The following is a 22272-nucleotide window of genomic DNA, read 5'->3' on the forward strand; positions in this document are numbered from 1 at the left end:
TTAGTTGTTGCTATGGAAACAGTGTTTGAGCGAGGACATTAATATCTGCCTGAGAAATTTCTTTCGGCTGTCTGTTAGAGGCATACTGTTATAGAAAAGTAATCAGCACCTAGACACAGTTGAAAAACCCGTACCATACCTCTACATGAGAAAAACACTGTTTTCACTAACTGTGAACTAGATAGAGATGGGGGGATGGATGGATGGGGTGATGGATGGATGGAGGGATGGATGGATGGATGGAGGGATGGATGGATGGATGGAGGGATGGATGGATGGAGGGAGGGATGGATGGAGGGAGGGATGGATGGAGGGAGGGAGGGAGGGATGGATGGAGGGAGGGAGGGATGGATGGAGGGAGGGATGGTGACAAAAGAACACAGAACATAAAATACACAGTATGGACACGCCTCGATTCATATGCTACACATATTTACATATACACAATGCAGAAGAGAAGATCACAACATGTTCAAATGGATTATTTTTTTATGGAGATATTCTTTCTGATTATCCATTCCGAAGCAGGATGGCACACTAGAAAATACATTGTGGAACCTGGCAGCAATGAGCAGAAAAGATCCATAGTAGTGCTTCTCTTCTCCGTCACTGCCTTCAACGAGTTAGCACTCAGTCTGGAGAAGTTACAGACCTTCCAGGCGCTTGCCCCTGGACCGTTCACTACCACTCCCGACACACAATTCTGGAGCCTGACAAACTGTGGCCTGCTGGTCAGGTAGTCTATGATCCAAAATATTCTTGGGGCATCAACAGTCATTGCAAGGAATTTGTTTAGCAATCATGCTGGTGAATCATGAGAGTTCACAGAACACTGAAGAAAACACAATACATGAGCATGTAGATCTGTCGAGCATGTAGATCAGAGCACCCCCCATACCTATGTGTACCTACTAAGCAGAGCTGCTTGAGGACCAACCTCTCAAAGGTCTTCTTAATGTAAGTGCACCTGGTCTGTAGACCTTACAAGACGTCTATCAGAGCTGAGGCACTTTCTGAATTCCAGGTTGTCCCGGTCCGTGTATCTATCTTTACTCTCATAGAGTTGCCTCGTAACCTGTTTAGACTGTACCTTTTTAATCTTCTCTTTATCTGCTCGCCTGAGAGACCCTCCTTCTTTTGGTTCAACAGGTTTTTCAGATCCTTTCTGATCCATGGTTTGTTTTAGACAAAACAGCACACTTTGTGGGAGTCTATAGTCTATAATGCAGCGGCTGAGTCCTATAGTCAGTATTCCTCTCCATATGATGCACAGAGCATATATCCCAGCCTGTATACTCCAGACCATTCTCCTCAGCCTCCTCGGTGCACTTCCTCACAATCTAGCTAGCTCAAAGCTATTTTTACATGCCATTCAAAATCATAGACTTCATTTAAGCATCAATGTAATATAGGACAGTGATCAGTCGAGTCAAGAGTGACAGGCACTGGACTGACAACTTTTATTCATCCACAGTCTTTCCCTAGTGTCATTTTAATAGACACAGGACTGACATGTTCCTCTGGAAATAAGACTAGATGGGTGATGAGTGATAGGTGGATGGATGATGGGTATGAAACTGATTACTTGGTTTCCACTGTAAACTTATAATCTTTGATAATCTGTCACTAATAGTGTTAACCCATAATTGACAGCTGATCTCAGGATAATATAACAATCACATTCAGATCATTCCAAATGAGATAATACAGACTATCCATCTAGTTTATTATGTAAACCTGCTGAAATCTAATAATCAATAGAGATTAGTTGCTTTTTTTTAACAATAAAATGATTTATATTACTAAACATGGAATGACTGCTGGATGGACGGGACTTCTCGATAGTCTATCCGTCTGTAGATTATGAATAAAGGATTATTTACTGATTATGAAATGACATGCAAATAAAATCAATGAATAGCTGTGCTTTTAGATGATCAGTTTGTTGGTATCTTTCAGTGGAGCTGGAACTGTGTCTTTAACTGTTCTCAACCTTTAAATGTGATATAAATATGCTGTAACATTATGAGGGTCCCATTCCTATATTTTGCCTACGGCCCCCGAAATCACTAAATTCGCCCCGATTACATAATGTCAAAATTTCAACATGTGAAGGGTTTACCCAGACTGCCACACGTATGAATTAAAAACTGGTGGTATGCTTTTTTGTGTGTGTGTGTCTGTGTGTCTCTGTGTGTGTGTGTGTGTGTGTGTGTGTTGCCACTTTTTAGGCGTTTTTTCTCTTTCCCATTGACATAGTGTAGCTGTTTTTTGTTATATGTATATATATAATAGTTCATTGTAATCTGCTGTAATTAAAATGCTTTAATGCTTAATGTCTTTAGTCTTTGTCAGTATGACAGTGTGAATGTAATGTCAAGGTAGTGCCAATACAGCGCTGGACTACAGCACCCATAAGGCATTGCACATCACATGCTTACTGCACGCACCATGTCACATGACCAGGAGCACCTGAATCATGTTATTATCTAATTATCATGGGTATTTAAGTCACATATTGTATAGCACTTGTATAGCACTGGTTGACCTTGAGTTGTTGTCAACTGTATGTATACCATGTTCATGTTGTGGTGAAGCTGCATTATTTATCATTCCTGTTTCCTCTATTTCACTGTAAACAAACTCTATCTGCACTTGCACTGCCTCCTTCTACCAAATCCTGATATATAAATGGATAGCATGTTGTTTTTGAGTCCCCGCTGTTCTAACTTTCATAGTTTTTGGATTATTCATAGTTTCAAAATGTGAAAAATTTATACAATTCCTGGATAGAGTTACATTCCCTGGCATGGTTTAACCTTGCTTTATATATATATATATATATATATATATATATATATATATATATATATATATATATATATATATATATATATATATATATATATATATATATATATATATGCCGGTTTATTCTCCTATTCATCATAACAATTTACAGCATTTATATACACACGCTGTAGTTTTGTGTCAGTCTCGTCCTTAAGAGGTTCTAGAAGTGTTTAATTAGGGTGAGCTAGCTCATGTGATATGAGTCAGAGTTGGCTTTATGCAAAAGCACACCCCAAGTCCGCAAGGACCTAACCAGCAATTCTAAGATAACAAGCGGAAACTCACGTGTCGGAGGCCGAGCCCAGCAGGCCTGGAGCACTGTGCATTCCTGAGTCTCTAATTGTTTTTCTAATGTGTTCCAGAGTTTGATCAGGTCATCGCAGCACTCCTTGCTCATATACACCTGTAGCTATGGGCCAGGATCTGGATATATCTGTGGGGTTAATATAGTTTAAAACCAATGATCTACAAAATTGTGAGTAACGGTATACGAATGAAATCAGTTTATTTAGTGTTGGGTGTTTAGGTTTTAGAAAAATATACACCTTAAATGCCTGTTGGGCAACTGAATTTTGAAGCAAGTTATTCATAGCAACCTAGTAAATAATAAATACCCAACACTGTGGAATAATGCCAACTTCTTAGTGGCAGATATCACTATCCTGAAATTGTAGCTGCCTACTTAAAGCACTGCTAACAGTATGATTAGCTTCTGTAGCTAATCATATGATATAAGCCTGTATTTATTTGTTTGTGTGTTTTGTTTCTTTGTGTTTTTTTTTCCACTTCATTTTTAAATATTTTACAAAGAAGAGTGTCCACAAATAGGAAGTTCAGGAAGTTCATTTTTAGATCCTCCACTGTCAGGTGTAGGTGAAGTGAGACATTTATTTTGTCTGGCTTTAATGGACGGTGGGCACTGTGGCTCCAGCTTGTTTTCCTCCGAGATAAATTGTGCAGGAGATGAGGCCAGGCAGACGCCACTGTCTCAGGAAGAAGAAGAGATTCATTACTCCCCTGACTTGCCTTTCCTATTGGGCCTCATTATTTCCTCATCTCCATCACTATGAGGAAGAGTGGAGATGGCTGGCATTGGCGCTGTCTATCCATCAACCCCTCCTGCGCCACCAACCTTTGCAGATGGTCCAATCAAAAATGAGCGGCACCTGTTACTGAAGAAGATAGGAGCTAAGCCATTAGAGAATAAGAGGGACAAGGAGTCACGGGGCAACTGCTGAACAGCAAGGGAATGGTGTGTTTACACGTTGACACTGGTTTCTTTAATGCGTAATTGACAGACTGGATTTAGACCATCTAATTCTCTGTTCTGAAAAAGTTTTTACTGACAGTAATTTATAAGACGGCGTGCATGTAAACTTTTCTAGTGTCTACATGTTAACTAAAACGGACGAATGGCATCTTTCCCCCTCCAAGAGCTTGCTGGTTACCATAAAATCCTGTATACTGCACTGTTTAATTTGTTTATAGGTCTGTTTTGATCTTTTTCCAACTTTCAGACAAAAAAGTAGAGTTTTCAGCCACAATCTTTCCACTGGCGTCAGTAATAAATGTAGTTAACTTATGTGACCTATATACGTGTCTAATGTTAGTCAAACATGCATTTTTTTTTTTCCAAATGAATGTAACAATACATTCTCCATTTACCTTGACAGAACGTGAGGCCTAATCTTTCAAGCAGGAAAATCAAGCTTAAATACGATATTAATAATGTGAGGTGGGAGAACAGAAGTTTTTTCTCTTTCTGATATGAGATTACTTAATAAGGACTTATATCTGCCTGCTGCTTTTGTTAATTTGTTTATAGCCAGTACCAAGGATTAAATTCACGATTCTCTATAGTTGGTGAGCTGTTATTCCTTTATTTTAAAAATAATTTTTAGGAAAGGTAAATAAAATGCAAATATTATTTTTTGACAATATTAGCCTATTTCACAAACGCTCTACAATTACAGCTCCCTTTGATCATTTTTTCTTCCCGAAATCATTGTCTATTAACGATTAGCACCAATTTTGTGTTTGCTGATGTACATTTATGTGTCATTGGCAATCCGAGTACAATTTCCTGCTACCCAGTCCTACTAGCTGTACGAAAGGTTATTATTGTGTCATGTGTCTGTCATACATTGTCAAGATCGTTAAAAAGGCGCCTGCGTTAATTTACTTATAGAAAATGTCATTATTGTGTCTGTCAGTGTGGAGATTAATAGAGCTACAGGGTTTTACAAAATAATCTAATCAATGAGTCATTTGTCTGTAATATAATGTTAGAAGGGCGGTTGCTTAGCTAGAGTAACTAATAGAGTATCTCTTTTCTTTATTAAGAATGGGTACACGCTTTAGAAACAACAAAATAAACAATGATATGAAATCTATACAGTGAATGGGTAACATGCCACTGTATATTATGACTCAAGTAGGCAGAAGGTAAAGTGCTTTGCGACAGTGGATGCTGACATGAGAATGATGTATCATGCACAAACTGCCATAACATTGCATCATCATCTTTACAGTGCATTGTCTTGGGATTAATTTTGTGACATATGATGAACGTTTTGACAGTTTACGAGCATCATATGCTAACTAGAACACACTTAGCAGCCATTTGCATGTGGCATAAGCTGCCTTGATGTCAAACATTATGACAACGATCATGAGAGCTACTGATAATGATAATGCTGACATTACATTGTGATGTTACTGAATATCAACTCGTATGGCGATTATGAAAGCATATGACGTTATATCAGGTATGACGGGTGTATGACCTTGCGACGTCTTCCTGCAAAGAAAGCTCTGCATTAGTCTTCACGATCACTTGTTTGTTTTGGAAGACTGAAGAGACAGCAGGCTGACATGTTGTTTCCTAATGGCTACACATTTTCTGGTCAAAATTGACCATGATGAAAAAATGTATAAATACAGGAAGCTTTTGGTTGTGTCTGATTGCTACTTTAAGATGTTTTATAGGGGTCGACTGGAACTGCTGGTCAAGTATTATTCCTTTTCCATAATTCTTCCATCCATTCATCCAAAACATATTCTATCTAGTGCAATACTGAAAACAATGCTGTAGCCCAGTTGGAACATGGATCCACTAACACTGACTCACATCGGATATTTAACACTTAAACACCTTGTTTCTATTATCTCAGAGGGATTTTGGATTATCAGTTAATCCAGGCTTAAGGAACCCCACGGTAAGGAGAATGTTAATTCTGTGACCGAGGAGTATTGTTCGCTACGTTTATATTACGAGAGTCGCTTCTTTTATTATAATTTGGGAGTGACTGCTTCATAGAAAAGCACATGCGCTACGGATTGTTTGACCTTGATCATTTGACAGCTGCAAGTGAGTAATTTGCAATAATATTTCTCAAAATTAGTTGCAAATATTCTGTCCACTGAAGTCACAATCACTTCAAATAATATATGTGATTACGTTCAAGAAGAGGAATATATAATCTGCATGTTCTTTCTGGTGGAATACGTATCGAATGCTACAGATAGACCGAATTCTTCTATGTGAGCGTTACTAAAGGACTTGTTTAAAACAATAATAATAACAATAATAATAATAATTCAGAACCTTTATTGACCAGATTATCATTTGGCCAGGTCTGAAAATTGCTTTGAGATTTCATTCGAAAATCAGTGGTAGCTCAGTAGTTAAGACGTTGGGCTACTGATCAGAAGGTCATGATGTCAAACCCCAGCACCGCCAAGCTGCCATTGTTGGGCTCTTGAACAAGGCCCTTAACCCTCAACTGCTCAGATGGATAAATGAGATAAATGTACAGTAAGTCGCTCTGGATAAGGGCATCTGCCAAATGGTGTAAAGGTAAAAATTGATGGGATCCTTTCTGCCCACTTTCTGCAGAATATGCCTTCTGCTGTTTTTATGTGAAATGTAGTGATGCATTTATACAAGTTTATATATATATATATATATATATATATATATATATATATATATATATATATATATATATATATTTCGAAAGGGCTGTTTTAAGTTTGTGGACACCTGACCATTACATATCGATTCCAAATTTAGTCCCTCTTTGCTGTTAGAATAACCTCCACTCTTCTGAGAAGGCTTTCCACTACATTTTGGAACGTGGCTTTGGGGATTTGTGCTCATTCAGCCACAAGAGCATTAATGAGATCAGACACAGATGTCTGGTGAGCGTTTCATTCCATCCCAAAGGTGTTCTGTGGGGTTGAGGTCAGGACTCTGTGCAGGTTACTGGAGTTCTTCCACTCCAACCTTGGCAAACCATGTCTTTATACGCCTTGCTTTGTGCACAGGAGCATTGTCATGCTGGAACATGTTTGGGACCCTTAGTTCCAGTGAAGGGAAATTGTAACTATATAGTATAACTAAGACATTCTATACAATTGTGTGTTTCCAGCTTTGTGGCAAGACTTTGGGGAAGACGCACATATGGGTAGATGGTGCCCACATACTTTTGGCCATATAGTGTACATACTGCTGAACAAATTCATACCTAAAAAACTATCATTTTGGTTATGACTTATGGAAATTTATTTTATCTTGTGGAACATTGACCAGGTTCAAAATTGCTCTGGAGTCAACTATAGACCACAGTTAATGTAGTAAAGTCACTCTATTTTGATTTCTTCTACTTTTGCTGTCTTCCTTAGACATTATCTGCAAGTAATTCCAACATCAAAAAAAAAAAAAAAAAAAGAAGTGGAATGCTTTCTTGGCAGCTGGCTTGAAGAAATTAGTGCAGTTATGTAAACATCTTGTGAACGTGTATGAATATGGATTAAAATATTCTTGGAAATTAGGGCTGCACCATTAACTGTATGTTTATCATTATAGCAATGTGGGTTGCAGCAGTAAATATGCTGTAAAAGGCTGTGATACTAGAACAGCTCAGGTCAAACCCCATTACTCACAGCAGAGTGGCTTGCACTGTAGGCGTGTGTGTGTGTGTGTGTGTGTGTGTCATTTGCACAGAACCACTCACACCCAAATGCTAAAAGCACAACTACCAGCAGGAAAATATGTGAGAATGTACTGGTACCACTTCAATGTAAAATGTGTCAGGTAATAGTTACCTCGTTCCAATAGATTTGAACATTAATAATAACTAGTTTTTACTCTTGTTCCAGACATAAATGCACGTTTGATCTGTTCCAAGTTTTGGACTGTGACTGGCACTAGGTGGAGTGTTCGGCGCTATAATATGACATAATTATGCACATATATGATGGCTTTTTAATGTTTTTCTTTAGCGCTTTACATAACTTCGAATAACGGTGTTTGTTTGAATGGAGATCAATATTGATGGTGTTTTTATCCATTCATTTATTCATTCATTCGTATTCTATAGGCGCTATATCCTGGCCGGGGTCACGGTAGATCTGGAGCCTTTCCCCGGAAATACTGGTTGCAAGGCAGGAGAAAATGGGACACCTGTCCATGACAGGGCACCATGCATACACATTTTCTAACCTAGGGGCAGTTTAGCATAGACAATCTGCCTACCAGGATGTTTTTGAAGAGAATAAAAATCACGATATTTGATCTATTTCAGCTTTCAAAACACATGTTTACATTTATAAATAAATAGCGCATTTTATCTATGAATGAATTCAATTATAGCAGGAATCATTTGTTCCTTTGTAATTTTGTTCATTTGTGAAATGATAAAGGTACGTTAAATGGAATAATTCATTTTGCAGCTACTGAACCTTGAGTCTAAGGTTATATAAAGACCGAGTGCAGTGTCTGCAGGTTTCGGAGTATAAGGTCGGATCACGATCGTCGTGTTTCTGTATAAAAGAAGACGTCATAAATACACATTGAAGATGTGCAGTGTCTTTTCTCAGCCTATGACACGACGGCCGGACACTTATCAACTTATCAGCAGCCGTTATCATAAACTCTGCTTGTACACTCACTCAGAGGTTTAGGTTTCCTTCTGTGTAACATGCCATCGGTTGCACTTTACCACTATTCAAAGCAAGAGTGTATATTTATCATTATACACCCTAATCCTAGTCTTGTGGGATATAGAATTGAACAGAGTTAGGTAATGCAGAAGAGGAAAACTTCAAAAGAATTTTTCAGTTATCAAAGAGCAAGACACACTTCAAAATCCCTGCAAATTAATAATTGAACAAAACGTCTGCATGCAATAACAGCTACAATTAAGGGCAGAGGTTCTGTTTTTTTCTCTCTTAAAAAAAATACAATAAAATAAAAAAACTCTTTTGACAAGAGTAGCGAAGTATTATTGCAGACATCAAGGTGTTACATTATGTGCCGAGGTGACCGTTGATATTGATATGCCGTCTTGTGGTTTGCTGGATTCATAATTACAAAGGGAATTATAGAATTTCTGCCTGCCGAGTTCCCTTATAAAACATTCTATTTCCGTGATGATAAGTCTCTTTGCAGTGGCAGCTTTAATTTGCAAACTGATAGGTGTGCAGTATCTGAACGTTAGAAAAGTCGCTCTTGCTCGACGAAACCTTGCTGCGAACAGACACTTAATCTTGCCTTTGCCTGAATCACAATTTCAGCAGCCAGTCTTAATATGTGAAATCATCCATCTAGCCCTGAGAGAAAGGCAATGTTTGCAGCTTGGCTCAACACTTCGAACACAGATGATGCTGCAGGCTGTTTTTACATCTCAGAGCTGAGGGGGTGTTGCCCATCAGGGCTCTGTGTCTGGTAATAGCCTTTCCCTTTAACACCTTTACCTCCATATCTCAATGTAAATAGCTCCTGGGGAATTAGCCCTGTCTGCCTCTTGCAGTCTATGATCGTAGCAAACAGCCTTATCTGCTGCCTCATTAACTGTACATCTGGAAGTTGACAATTTGTACATTGCTCCGTTGCAGAGTTGGAGACAAATTGCTTATCTTTGGCCTAATAGGGCTATTTTTACATGGAAAGATGCAATGCAGATGTCACCCAGGTTGCCGGTGTCTCATGTAATCAAGCTGGGACAGTGATTAGTGCCACCCAGTCAGGGTGAATTTAATTCCAGTCCTGTGACACCTAGCAATGACAGCTTGATGGGGGTTATCTCCATAATGACTGTTGTAGATTACACTGGGAAAGAGTACTGCATTTGATTAAGACCCCAGCCTGCTCAGTGTGGTGCTCTGGATTATATGCGTGTGAAAGATAGTGAGGGGGAAAAAAAAAAAATGTCCTCTATCTTACAGTGATAATGAAGGAATATTTATTCACTGTTGTGAAGAAGGAAAAAAAAATCACCTTCACTATTTTTTCCCCCTTTTATTTATTAAATGTACTTATTAATAGCCATCCATGGCCAGAAAGAAAAGAAATGATAATTGTTCTGCTCAGTCATGCATATTAAAAAGAAAAAAAAAAAGGAAAAAAGTATTAAGTGCTCTACTCCAAGCATGTTTGACTGCCTTGTGATGCTGAAGTAATGCTGTGCCTGGCTTCAAGTATCTCAGCAGGATCGTGTGTTCGCCTCCAACCTCACAGGTTGACTGTTGTGCAACAGGGGAGTGGGCAAGTGGGCAGAAATTAAATGTGCCTAAATGAAATGTACTCGATCAAGCAATTCATAATTAGCCTTTCAAAACGTCATTCAGTAATAATGAATACATTTATACTGATAATCAGACAACATTACATTATTATTATTTTTTAAAAAGGCAGAAATTTGATATAAAACTATTAAGTAGTGTTGTTGTCTCACAGTTCCAGAGTCCCTGGTTCGATCCTGAGCTAGGTTTACTCTCTGTATAGTCTTCCTTTGTCCTCCGTTTTCCCAGATCTCAAAAACATAACAGTATGTAAGTCTGCAGATTCACCATGACCCTGACTAGGATAAACTAAGGATGAAAGCATGAATGAACGAAGCCATTCTAAATGGTCTGTATATTAACAAGACCCGTTGCAGTGGAAGTTTTAATTGGCCAGCTGATACATGCACAGTATCTGACCCGTAGACCGGGATGTCTAAGGTTCCGATACTTCACGTGGTGGAAAAGTCTGCTTTAACCTTTCTTGACACTTCTGCTAATCTGTGATTACAAATGACTCTTCTCTTGTCCTAAATAAAAATTGTGAAATGCTTTCATGACATTTGTTGCCTCGCACCTTTGTGGTTGGGGGTTTGATTCCCACCTCTGCCCTGTCTCCCCGTACTTCGGGGGTTTCCTCCGGGTACTCGTGTCCAAAGACATGTGTTGTAGGCTGATTAGCATCTCTAAATTGTCCATAGTGTGTGAATGGGTGCATGAGTGTGCCCTGTGTGGCACTTTGTCTAAGGTGTCCCTCAGGTGCCTCGAGTCCCCTGGGATAGTCTCCAGGCTCCCCGTTGACCCTGTGTAGGATAAGCAGTTCAGAAAATGGATGGTTGGATGGATGGACATGTTTATTAGCATTTAAAAAAAAAAAATAGGCTACTGTCTACGGTATATTATTTGCTGACCAGCTGCTGTTTGAACATGCCAAAATGAGTTAAAGTTGTGATTAGAAGAAGAGTAAGCACAGTAAAATACACAGTGTTGGATTACAGTGTTTATTCATGTCCAATTGGACACTGGGGAATTTTGGGAAATCATTATCAGGCAGTGGAGATGGTTGTAGGTGCAGGTTAGGTTTATTAATATTCAGCAAACCATCCAACATTTTAAGTAAGAGCAAAAGGCACACAAACAGGCAGGCAGGGATCAAGTCAAAAACCAAAATAGCTTTGAACAATGAACAGCAAACAATAGATAAAGGCTTGGTAAGTCAGGCAGTGGTGCAGTGAACATTACCTCGCGGTGTGTGAGTGTTTTGTGTGGACTTATATCGCCTAATTACAATTGAAATTATGTAATATTGAATTACAATGAGAAATTACAATTATAGGGCGCACGGTGGCTTAGTGGTTATCACATTTGCCTCACACCTCCAGGGTCGGGGGTTTGATTCCCACCGTGGCCCTGTGTGTGCGGAGTTTGCATGTTCTCCCGTGCTGCTGGGGTTTCCTCCCCCAGTCCAAGGACATGCATGTCCAAAGTGATTGTGCCCTGTGATGGATTGGCACCCTGTCCAGGGTGCCCGATGCTCCCTGGGATAGACTCCAGGTTTTAAAGGATAAGCGGATGGATGGATGGAATTATAAATAGAAACTGTTTATAGTGTTTAATTGACATACTTTGTTGCATTATATGTTTTTTTAATAGAAATAATTTGGTCAACATTTATCTATATCTACCACAGTATATATTTAGTATTTAACACAACTTGTACAATATCTTAAAGAGCGTTTGTGGCCCGCGTGTTTACTGTAGTGTGGACATTATGAGAAAACTAAGCCTGCTTTTTGCCTACAGCCTCAGAATTTAAGCACAGAAATCGATCAAGCGTGACCACTGTTTTGTATGATAGATAATTGCACTACACTGTTGTGGGAAACTGCATCAGCAAAAACCGATGTATTTCAGCAGTTGGTTTTTGTTTGAAATTCATAGCGTTTTGTAACCCAATCTGCACATTTCATATTTATCATTCATAGCTACTAGAGCCTATTTCCCTTTTTTTTTTGTTAATTTATATATTTATTCAAATTTTTATTATTTATTATTTTATTTTTTTTACATTTGCTGACCTCTAAATAACCATCTCACAAACTGCACGGTGCCTCACAGCTGCTCACACAGTAACATTTAAAGGTTATATTTAAAGGGCAGAGAAATACCTACAAACCTGCAAATACCGTGACTACATGCTAAGTCCTACATGTACTCCACTTTTCCAATTGGCAGGCATGTTCAACATGTAAGGATGTGTGAATCTGTCTCTGGCAGCCCCTTTTCTTATAACGGCTGTGTAATCAAACACAATAGGTCAGATCGTACGGTAGTATAAAGTGTGCCAATAAGCTTTGCGGCTCCTCCTTTCATTATAATGAATCAGTGTATTTATTTAAAGCAGTCGTCTCTGCCAAAATGGACCCACTCAATCGCTCAGTCTTATGTGTTGCCTTCGTCTTAAAGGTAATTGCTCTTACCTGCGTGGCTGTAATGGAACCTGGATGAAGTATTGACCGCCTCTAGATTTTGATTAAGGGGCTGTTGGGCAGAACGTGTCTTAATGAAAGTGTGGAATCAGCATTCTGGTGGGAACTCTGCGTTCTTTGATTAGGCTGGGATCTTCATTCACCCTGAGGAGGATGGAAAGGGGATGCTAAATTAAAGGGTGTGTTTACTGATTAACATTTTCAACATGTTCTGTATTTCCTCTCTAAATTGTAATGGCATGATTGGAGAACGTTTATTAAGATGGTTATGGACTCCATGGCTGGGGAAAAAGGTCAACTCTAATCATTTCTGTTTCCAGCTCAGAATGTCGAGTATTCTCTGCTTTTCTGACTTGTTAAAGTGTGATAACGATGCCACAATCGATTGTGTCTTGCACAGAGTTGGAATCAAGGATCTTGCCTTGTTAATTCAGTGCACAAATGAGCAAGTGTAAAAAAAAATACGACCATAAGAGGACCGTTATGGATTAAGAAATTAAGCAGCGCAAGTAAAATAACATCAAACTTAAGATAACTGTGTTGAATTACTTACAAGACAATGCTTTGTTTTGGACAAGTCAGGCCTACAACACACATTGCTGAGATTTCAAACATTTTAAAATGAAGTTGTCTTAGTTTTATGTTCACTTATACTTAGTCTTATATTCATCTGTTGCTTATATGATTTGTTTCTGTCATGACATTATACCGAAGAAATCACATTTTCTGACATTTTCAATTCCGACTTGGCACACGTATAGTTGCAATCAAAATGATCCAACCGCCATTGCAGATCAGGTTTATTGTCAAAATTGACAGACGAACAAATCAATGGTTTGCAACGAACAAATCAAACAAAAGCAATTGAAAAAGTTCAACATGATGAATGCTTCAAGTGGTTTCCTCAAATTCATTTGAAAATGCATTTGAGGACCACAATGAAAAAACGATCAGAGTCACAAAACTGTATTTTTGGAGTTGTGCATCCATGGCTGTTGATTGAGCATAGGCTTTGAGTAATGGCGGACACCCAGCTGAGTGAATTTCATTGTTAACTTACTGTCAAATTTCTTCAACACATCTCATTACTAATTGCTCTCAGCAAACTTCAGTACTAGCCCAAACAACATACTCAACAGACTGATAAACCAAAGAAGAGACAAATACATCGAAGTAAGGCAGAAAAAGAACCCCCTGTAAATGACAGAATTGTAGATAATATTCAAGTTGAGATTGATGTATAATGTATCTTCTGTAAGTTTTCAGTATTTAAGTAATGTTGTTGATGCTCAGTTGAATAAAAAGTTCATCACTGTATTACTGTGAATACCCAGGAAAGAAAGATCAGAGTCTGCGCAAGCATTTTTCATGCTTCAATTAACACAATGTAAACAATAATGGCTGATAACTTTTGGTGACTTCATAAAAACTATGAATGGGTCTAGCGATCGTATCATCAAGATTTTCTCTGTTCTCAACTATTATGACATAAGAAGGTTCTGAACTTTTAAATTCAAATTCTGGAATTCAAGCACAATGTGACTGATCGTTTTATCATCGGTGCCTTCAACTTATAATGACTTCTCCAGTTTCAAAATTATTCAACCCCTTCATGGCAAGCATCTTTAGCACTAGGTAGAGCAAGCTTTTGCACTACCTCCAGTTGCAGTAGTGTCCAGTTCAGTAAAATTCTTGGGTTTGCGTTCTGCAGTCGCCTTCTTCAAATCCCACCAGAGATTTTCTGTGGGGTTCAAGTCAGGTGACTGTGATGACCCTGTAGAATCTTCCAGGACTTCTTCTGCAACCAAGCCTTGGTGGAATTTGATGTATGCTTGGGATCATTGTCCTGTTGGAAGGTCCAGTGATGCCCAAGCTTCAACTTCCTCACACACTGCATGAGGTTTTCTTCTAGGATTTCCTGATACTTCAATGAATCCTTCTCACCTTCAACACGCTGCAGGTTTCCAGTGCCAGAGGATGCAAAGCAGCCCCAGAGCATCACCGAGCCCCCACCATGCTCGACTGTGGACAGAGTGTTCTTTCTTCATTCTTCTTCCTCCAGACATACCGCTGATCCATAGTGCCGAAAAGTTCCCAAATCTTCTGTGGCTTATTTATATAATTTTGAGACGACTTTTCTTGTGCTTTTGGGTCAGTAGTGGTGAACGTCTTGGAGTTCTGGCATGGAAACCTGCGTTTAGTTCGCGCCTTACTGTGCTCATTGAAACCTCAGTGCCTGTTGCCACCAAGTCTTGCTGCAGGTCTTTTGCAGTCACTCGAGGGTTTTTCACAACCTGCCTTCTCAGAAATCTGGTTGCAGCTGTTGATAGCTTCCATTTTCTGCCCCGTCCAGGTATTTCAATTATGTTCTGCCCCTAGCCAGTTCAGGTATTTCATGGGTTCCAGTTCAAGCACATCTGGTGCAACTAATGAAGCCCTTGATTAGTTGTATCAGGTGTGCATGAGACAACACCTGTTTTGCATATTTGTGCTGTTGTGAGGGATTCTATTCAGGGGGGTGAATAATTTTGAAAATAGAAAAGTCATTATAAGTTGCATTTTCAGTTGAATTTGGGGAAACCACTTGAAGCACTCATTGTGTTGAACTATTTCAATTGTTTTTGTTTGATGTGTTCATCTCAAACAGCTGAAAGTCTGTACATTTTGATAATAAACCTGATTTGCAATGTGTGTTGGATAATTTTGATTAAAACTGTATATGCTACTGAAATCACCAACATACTGTATTTAAGATTTGGAAATGCCTCCAGGGTTGAATGTTGAATCCGTCTCTGCCCCGTGTGTGCGGGTTTGCGTTTGCATGTTTTCCCCATGCTTCAGGGGTTTCCTCCGGGTACTCTGATTTCCTCCCCTAGTCCAAAGACATGCACTGCAGGCTGATTGATCTCAATAGTGTGTGAATGGGTGTGTGAATGTTTGTGAGATTATGCCCTGCTATGGCTTGGCACCTCGTCCAGGGTGTCCCCCGCCTCGTGCCCCGAGTTCCCAGGGCCAGGCTCCAGGCTCCCCGCGACTCTGTGTAGGATAGGTGGTACAGAAAATGGCTGGATGGATGGATGTATAATCACAATCTACAACTTCACTAAGTACTTGTATATACTTTCATGTACCTACATCTTGTTGTACTAACTCTTCACCAGCAGGGTTTTTGATATGTCTTCGATGCAGACTAAATGTTTTTGATACACCACTTCTGTAAGTGGCTCTGAAAAAAAAAATGCATGTGCTAAATGCTGTAAATGTAAGAGAATACATCCAACTTCAATCCAGTAGGAACTTTGATATTTGTCGCAATTTTGTCCAACTGGAACTTCTCTGCATGCAGATCATTTCTGTAGTTCATAGTGTGGGATACAGGCCATATTTAAAAGAAAAAATGTTTTAAAAAATAAACAATAAAATCAGATCTGAGCAGTGGATTAGAATAGAGCATTTGAGGCTGCAGTGTGAATGTAGCCTACAGGCAGACTAAATGTTAGATCAAATTGTGTTGAGAAGCAGACTGTTTGTGGAAGATGTAATATACTATAGTAGGTCTGCTGTAATGCTTAGCCAGTGTCCTAGCTGGAGGCATCAGCATTGCAGGTCACTGATTAAGAAAGGTGCCGTGTCCTTGTGGGGTGCTGGAGTAAGATGGACTTGCAATCTGGCAGCCTCTATAATAGTTTTCTTTACTACACTGGAAAAACCCATGAAAGTGCTGAGTGATCTGCCTCATCACAACATTTCACCTTTCAGCATCTCACCTGGTGCATATTTGTTGTAGATGTCTGTATGTGTTCGGGCACAGAAGCGACTATGGTAGTAGAACATCTCACTTTCTTTTAATTTATTTTTAAATCAGTCAAACCGTAGCCAAAGAATATGCAGTCTTGCATTTCCCAATTGGAACCGTCTGTTCTTTCAAAACAAGCTGCTTCTACATGTTGAAACGATGGTTGTGAGCGAGTAGCTTCGACTTGAAAGTAAAAACTTTTCCTGAATGTAATGTTTATCTCTGCTGCTCAATCATTTAAACAGTTTGAAAGTTAAAGCCTCTTTTCTCTTTCAAGGACTTACACAGACTACATTTTAAAACTCCATTTCCCCATTCAGGTTTAAATTGTAATGGGGAACAAGTTGGAGAATAGCCAAGCATACTGTTTTAATCAATCTCTGAGTACATTTTAAAAGCCTCGGATCGTGCTTTCAAATAGAGATAATTTCCATTAGATAGTGTGACTCTATAATCTTCTGCAGCAAAAAACCAGCATCGTTTCATCTCAGTAGAAACGCCTCCATGAGCGGACAACAAAGAAACGCGTACTTTCTCATATCACTCCTTGCAGTTCACGTCCTGCCCCCTTGTCTGGTGGACAGCTGAGATCCTCCTACTGTTTTGAATAACATACGGAGGATATTCATTTCTGTTGGCTGACAAAGAATCATGAGCCCTTAATTATTAGTTTATTTGATTTGCTATCCTTATGTTGCTCACACAAAATTCCCAGTTAGGCAAAAAAAACAAAAAAAAAAAAAACAAAACTAAATATGTTCTAGAAAGATTACAGAAGCCTTTAGAAATGTTATTCAAAAATGTTCTCAGAACCCATCGAATATCCTGACAGGTTCCTTAATGCAAAGTTTAGAAAACATTCTAATAAGCTAAAATAGTCCCTTTTCCCTCTCAGTTATTGTTCGATACAATAAATTGGTTGGTCTTTATACATTTATTTTAAAAAAAGTGACATTAAGGCTGCCAAATCTGTGAAAATGCTTTAAATGGAGCATTTGTTTAATTACTGTTTGCACATTAAGCCCTGGTAATGTTCAGTTTTATGTTGTGTAATTATACATTTTATTAACCCTAATTATAACAATCACTTTTTTTTTTTAAATACAGCTGATAATAGTTTATCCAAATGATGTACTTTTTCACAGTATAAAATTGAAATGTGTCCCCAGACCTGGATGACCCAGTCGTCACGGTTCATCAGAGTATAGGTGAAGCCAAAGAGCAGTTCTACTACGAGAGGACAGTTTTCCTCCGCTGCGTGGCCAATTCCAACCCTCCAGTGCGCTACAGCTGGCACAGGGGCCGAGATGTTCTGTCTCAAGGCTCAGATAAGGGTGTGGAGATCTACGAGCCCTTCTTTACACAGGTAAGAGAACTTTTATGACGTAAAACACATCTTATGATTACTGCAATTAAAAAAAAAAAAAAAAAAAAACATTGATGGACCGGTGAACACTATGAGTAAAGGTTTATTGACTTTGTTGTTAAACAGCGATGAAATGTATACGAATTGGCGAAGATCTGCAGATCTGATAGACAAAGAAAACACTGTTTTGCCAGGGTTATTATTCATCATCGGTGTCCTACAATGTATTAAGATTCACCAGAAGGCAATAAAGAACGAGATAGAGATGAGGGCTTGGAAGAAGGCAGCATGCCATGAGCTTCTCGTTCGTTTTCAAACGGACCTGTAGAAACACAGAGGTGGCACACCAGACCCAGCATGGGAATATCACTGGTAATTAGCAAAGAGGAGTGTGTCCTTTACATTTGGGGTTCTCATCTCTGTCTGCACTAACTCTACCCCCTTCCCTGCTGAGAGTTTTCCAAAAACAACAAAATAGATTAACAGAGCACATGTGTGCATGTGTTGTTTTTTGTGTCATTAAATGCCAGCTTAGCATTTCACCCATGGAGATAGCCAGAGGGAAAAGTGACTAGTGGTGACATTTAGTGCCGAAGCCCTCAATGCTACATCCAGGGCAGTGTTAAAAGCTTTACTGGCGCTGCTTGTAGAGTCAAACAGCTGGATATTGTTATACCAGAGTCATGCCTGTGATTTTATCTTTTTGCCTAATATCCTTGTACTCAGTGTAACCCAGTAGATTTCCACAAATCTGCCCATTAAAAGTAATTTCCCCATCTATCTTACTGTTTTCAATCAGTCCGTGTCTGTCCATTCCTCACCCCCCTCTCCTTCTCTCCTTCACCTGATACTTGTGGCAAATGGATATTTTTTTTCCGGTCATGTTCCTGTAAGGGGTTTGGCGTCTGCATGCCAAAGACACTATGCTCTGATATCAGCCACAAGCAGCCTACTGGAAGAGAGACGCTACGGTACTCCTTAAACAGAATTACACTGAAGGCTTGAATGATGTCTGGAAAATGAAAGCGATTAATAATCTTATTTCTTGAAGCCTGGCACATTATAATCTGTTTAATATTCTAATCTGTACTGATGAGTTGGACGGCGGATAAAAGACGCATCCCACAAACCTGCTTCCAGATCGGACCGGTTTGATTGCTGAGCTGCTCATACGGCATTCGCAGTCAACTGAACTAAAGACTCAGCCATTCATCAAACATGAAATGGTAGCAAAGTGCAATAGAGCATGAACGTACAGGACAGGCAATAGTGTTTTTTTCTTTTCTTTTTTTCTAAACGAACATTCAAAATGCCGGCTTTGAAAACAAGCTGCCGTATTTGCTTAGACTCCACTAAACCCTATCAGCAGAGAACTGTGTGCAGGCGTGATTAGTGTGCTGTTTATAAGGGGTTGGTCCTGAAAGAGAACACGTCCTAGCTGTGCATCACAGCGCATATTCATAAGGACCAACATTTATAAGGCTTCTCTTGATTTTCCCTGCTTTATTATGATATTCTTCAAATGGTAGATCATTTGGTACATCCTAAGTGTTCTAGTGTCATGACGCTGGCAATCTGACATCTATCCAAATGCTAGTCCTCTGTCTAAATTTGAAAAAACAGTTTCAGTGAGTGAATGCTCTTTTAAAGAGAGCAAAGCAGTAGTACTGTACATTTGTGATTTGATTCAGTATGTTGATGACATACTTCTTTGATTCAGTATGTTGATGTATTCCCTTCTGAAATCGGAGGTGAAACAATCCTGACAGGAGCTTAGCGAGCTAGATGAATATGAACAATAGATGTGAATAGATTACAAAGTCATTTGCTTATAGTGATGGAGAAGCTCAGAGAGTGTATAAAGGTGGAATTGCATTCTTGCTCAGTCTGAGGACGCGACATATTCCAGCGTTGAATAGCCTCAGTATGGTTTGCTAGTCACATAACCACGACTTACAAATGTAGAGCAAGACCTACCTCCAGGGTCAGGACATAAAGTACTGTGTAAAAGTCTTGCAAGTCTTGCACATGTATCTTGAGTATCTCCAAGAATCTGCCACAGTTCTTCTGGAGACATTCTGTTTTTCATGCAAAACCCAGCATCCTTCAGTCTGTGATGTAAGAACAGACCTCATCTCTATAGCATTATGTAATAATGTTGCTTTCTTTAATGACACACAAACATTTCTTTCTGTAACATTAAATACATTTTGTTCGGAAAGTCTGGAAATATAAAAATGTTTTTGTACTGACTTAATAATGCAGAGGTCATAAAATAAACCTCTATAACAAAATTTTATTAAAAAACCCCCCCAAAAAATAGTGAGGAACAAAAAGCAAAATAATAATAATAATAATAAGAGGAAGTCTGTATTGAATGTACTGTATTATGAGACCTTGCCTTCGATGGTGCAGTAAACTTTGACTACATTTGTTTTTATTTTCCTATAAAACTATACAATGTCCCTTTATGTTTCGGCTCGAAATATCGCTTATTTCATGTGTTATTCGTTTTATACGGTAATTTTTGCTTATTTTCTTATCGGAATGCACTGTATATGTCCGTACGTGTTACCTGGGATGTAAGGGTGACCAAAAGCCTTCCAGCGAGGGGTGTGTAGTGGTTGTGTTTAATTTGCTGAGCCTCATCGTGCTGCAGCATTGAGTTATAAAGCACTGAAAGGCTGCATTACATACTAGGAGGGACAGCACTGGAACACACATTTGCACACTGTTCTCTGCCTCTCACTCTGAGCTGCAGGGGGAAACAAAGATCCTGAAGCTGAAGAACCTGAGGCCTAAAGACTACGCGAACTACAGCTGCATCGCCTCTGTCCGGAACGTGTGCGGCATTCCTGACCGTAGGGTCATCTTCAGACTCACCAATAAAACAGGTCATATACCATAATCTCATCTCATTAAAAGATATGATGAAAGACATGACCACTGTGTGTAGCTGTGATCAAAAGAATTGTATATATCAAGTTATAACACTACATAGATTAAAGCAGAAAAGTTGGGTTTATTTGTTTGTTTATTTTTATTTCGGGGAGAATTATTTGCACTAGAACATGCACCACTGAAATAATAATACGTTGGTGTTATATTATGGAATATATCATATAGATTGCTTAACGTATAAAAAAAAATTTGTTAAAATGGAAATGTGCAGATCAAACAGCCAGTGGTAAGTTATTCAGCACCAGGCAGCTTCTGGAATAGCTTGTGCTTTATGCAGTGCCCTCCATTAATATTGGCACCCTTTTTAAATATGAGCAAAGAGGCTGTGAAAAATTGTCTTTATTGTTTAATCTTTTGATCTTTTGTTTAAAAAAATGACAAAAATACTCTGCTCTCATGGATGTCAAACAGTTGCAAACACAACACAGGTTTATATAAAAAAAATCTCTTTGTTAAATATAGTCGTGCAACAATTATTGGCATCCTTTTATTCAATACTTTGTGCTACCTCCCAGCTTTTGGTATTCTCCTGTAATGCCTGATGAGGTTGGAGAATACATGGCGAGGGATCTGAGACCGTTCCTCCATACAGAATCTCTCCAGATCCTTCACATTTCGAGGTCCACGCTGGTGGACTCTCCTCTTCAGTTCACCCCACAGGTTTTCTATGGGGTTCAGGTCAGGGGACTGGGATGGTCAGGGCAGGACCTTGATGTTGTGGTCAGTAAACCATTTTTGTGTTGATTTTGATGATGTTTTGGACCACTGTCCTTCTGGAAGATCCAACCACGGCCCATTTGAAGCTTTCTGTCAGAGGCAGTCAGGTTTTCATTTAATATCTGTTGATATTTGATAGAGTCCATGATGCCATGTTTCCTAACAAAATGTCCAGGTCCTCTGGCAGAAAAACAGTCCCAAAACGTTAAAGATCCACCTCCATATTTAACCGTGGACATGAGGTACTTTTCCATATGGCTACCTCTCTGTGTTCACCAAAATAGCCTCTGGTGTTTATTACCAAAAAGCTCTATTTTGGTTTCATCTGACCATAGAACCCGATCCCATTTGAAGTTCCAGTAGTGTCTGCACACTGAAGACGCTCGAGTTTGTTTTTGGATGGGAGTAGAGGCTTTTTTCTTGAAACCCTTCCAAACACCTTGTGGTGATGTAGGTGACTCGGATTGTAGTTTTGGAGACTTTCTGACCCCAAGACATAACTAACTTCTGCAGTTCTCCAGCTG

At 39.1% G+C, this 22272-nt stretch overlaps 1 protein-coding gene across 1 annotated transcript in view; it reads left to right on the top strand.

Annotated features, from left to right (window-relative positions):
* LOC108257548 (MAM domain-containing glycosylphosphatidylinositol anchor protein 2) overlaps nucleotides 1–22272 on the top strand; it is a 204617-nt gene that overhangs the window by 95059 nt on the left and 87286 nt on the right. Inside the window, exons 4-5 of the mRNA XM_017455417.3 lie at nucleotides 17874–18070; nucleotides 20832–20964. Of these exons, the coding sequence (XP_017310906.1) occupies nucleotides 17874–18070; nucleotides 20832–20964 (330 nt within the window). The remainder of the gene's footprint in view (nucleotides 1–17873; nucleotides 18071–20831; nucleotides 20965–22272) is intronic.

Source organism: Ictalurus punctatus, chromosome 25 (assembly GCF_001660625.3).
Source record: "Ictalurus punctatus breed USDA103 chromosome 25, Coco_2.0, whole genome shotgun sequence".
Lineage (NCBI taxonomy): Eukaryota > Metazoa > Chordata > Actinopteri > Siluriformes > Ictaluridae > Ictalurus > Ictalurus punctatus.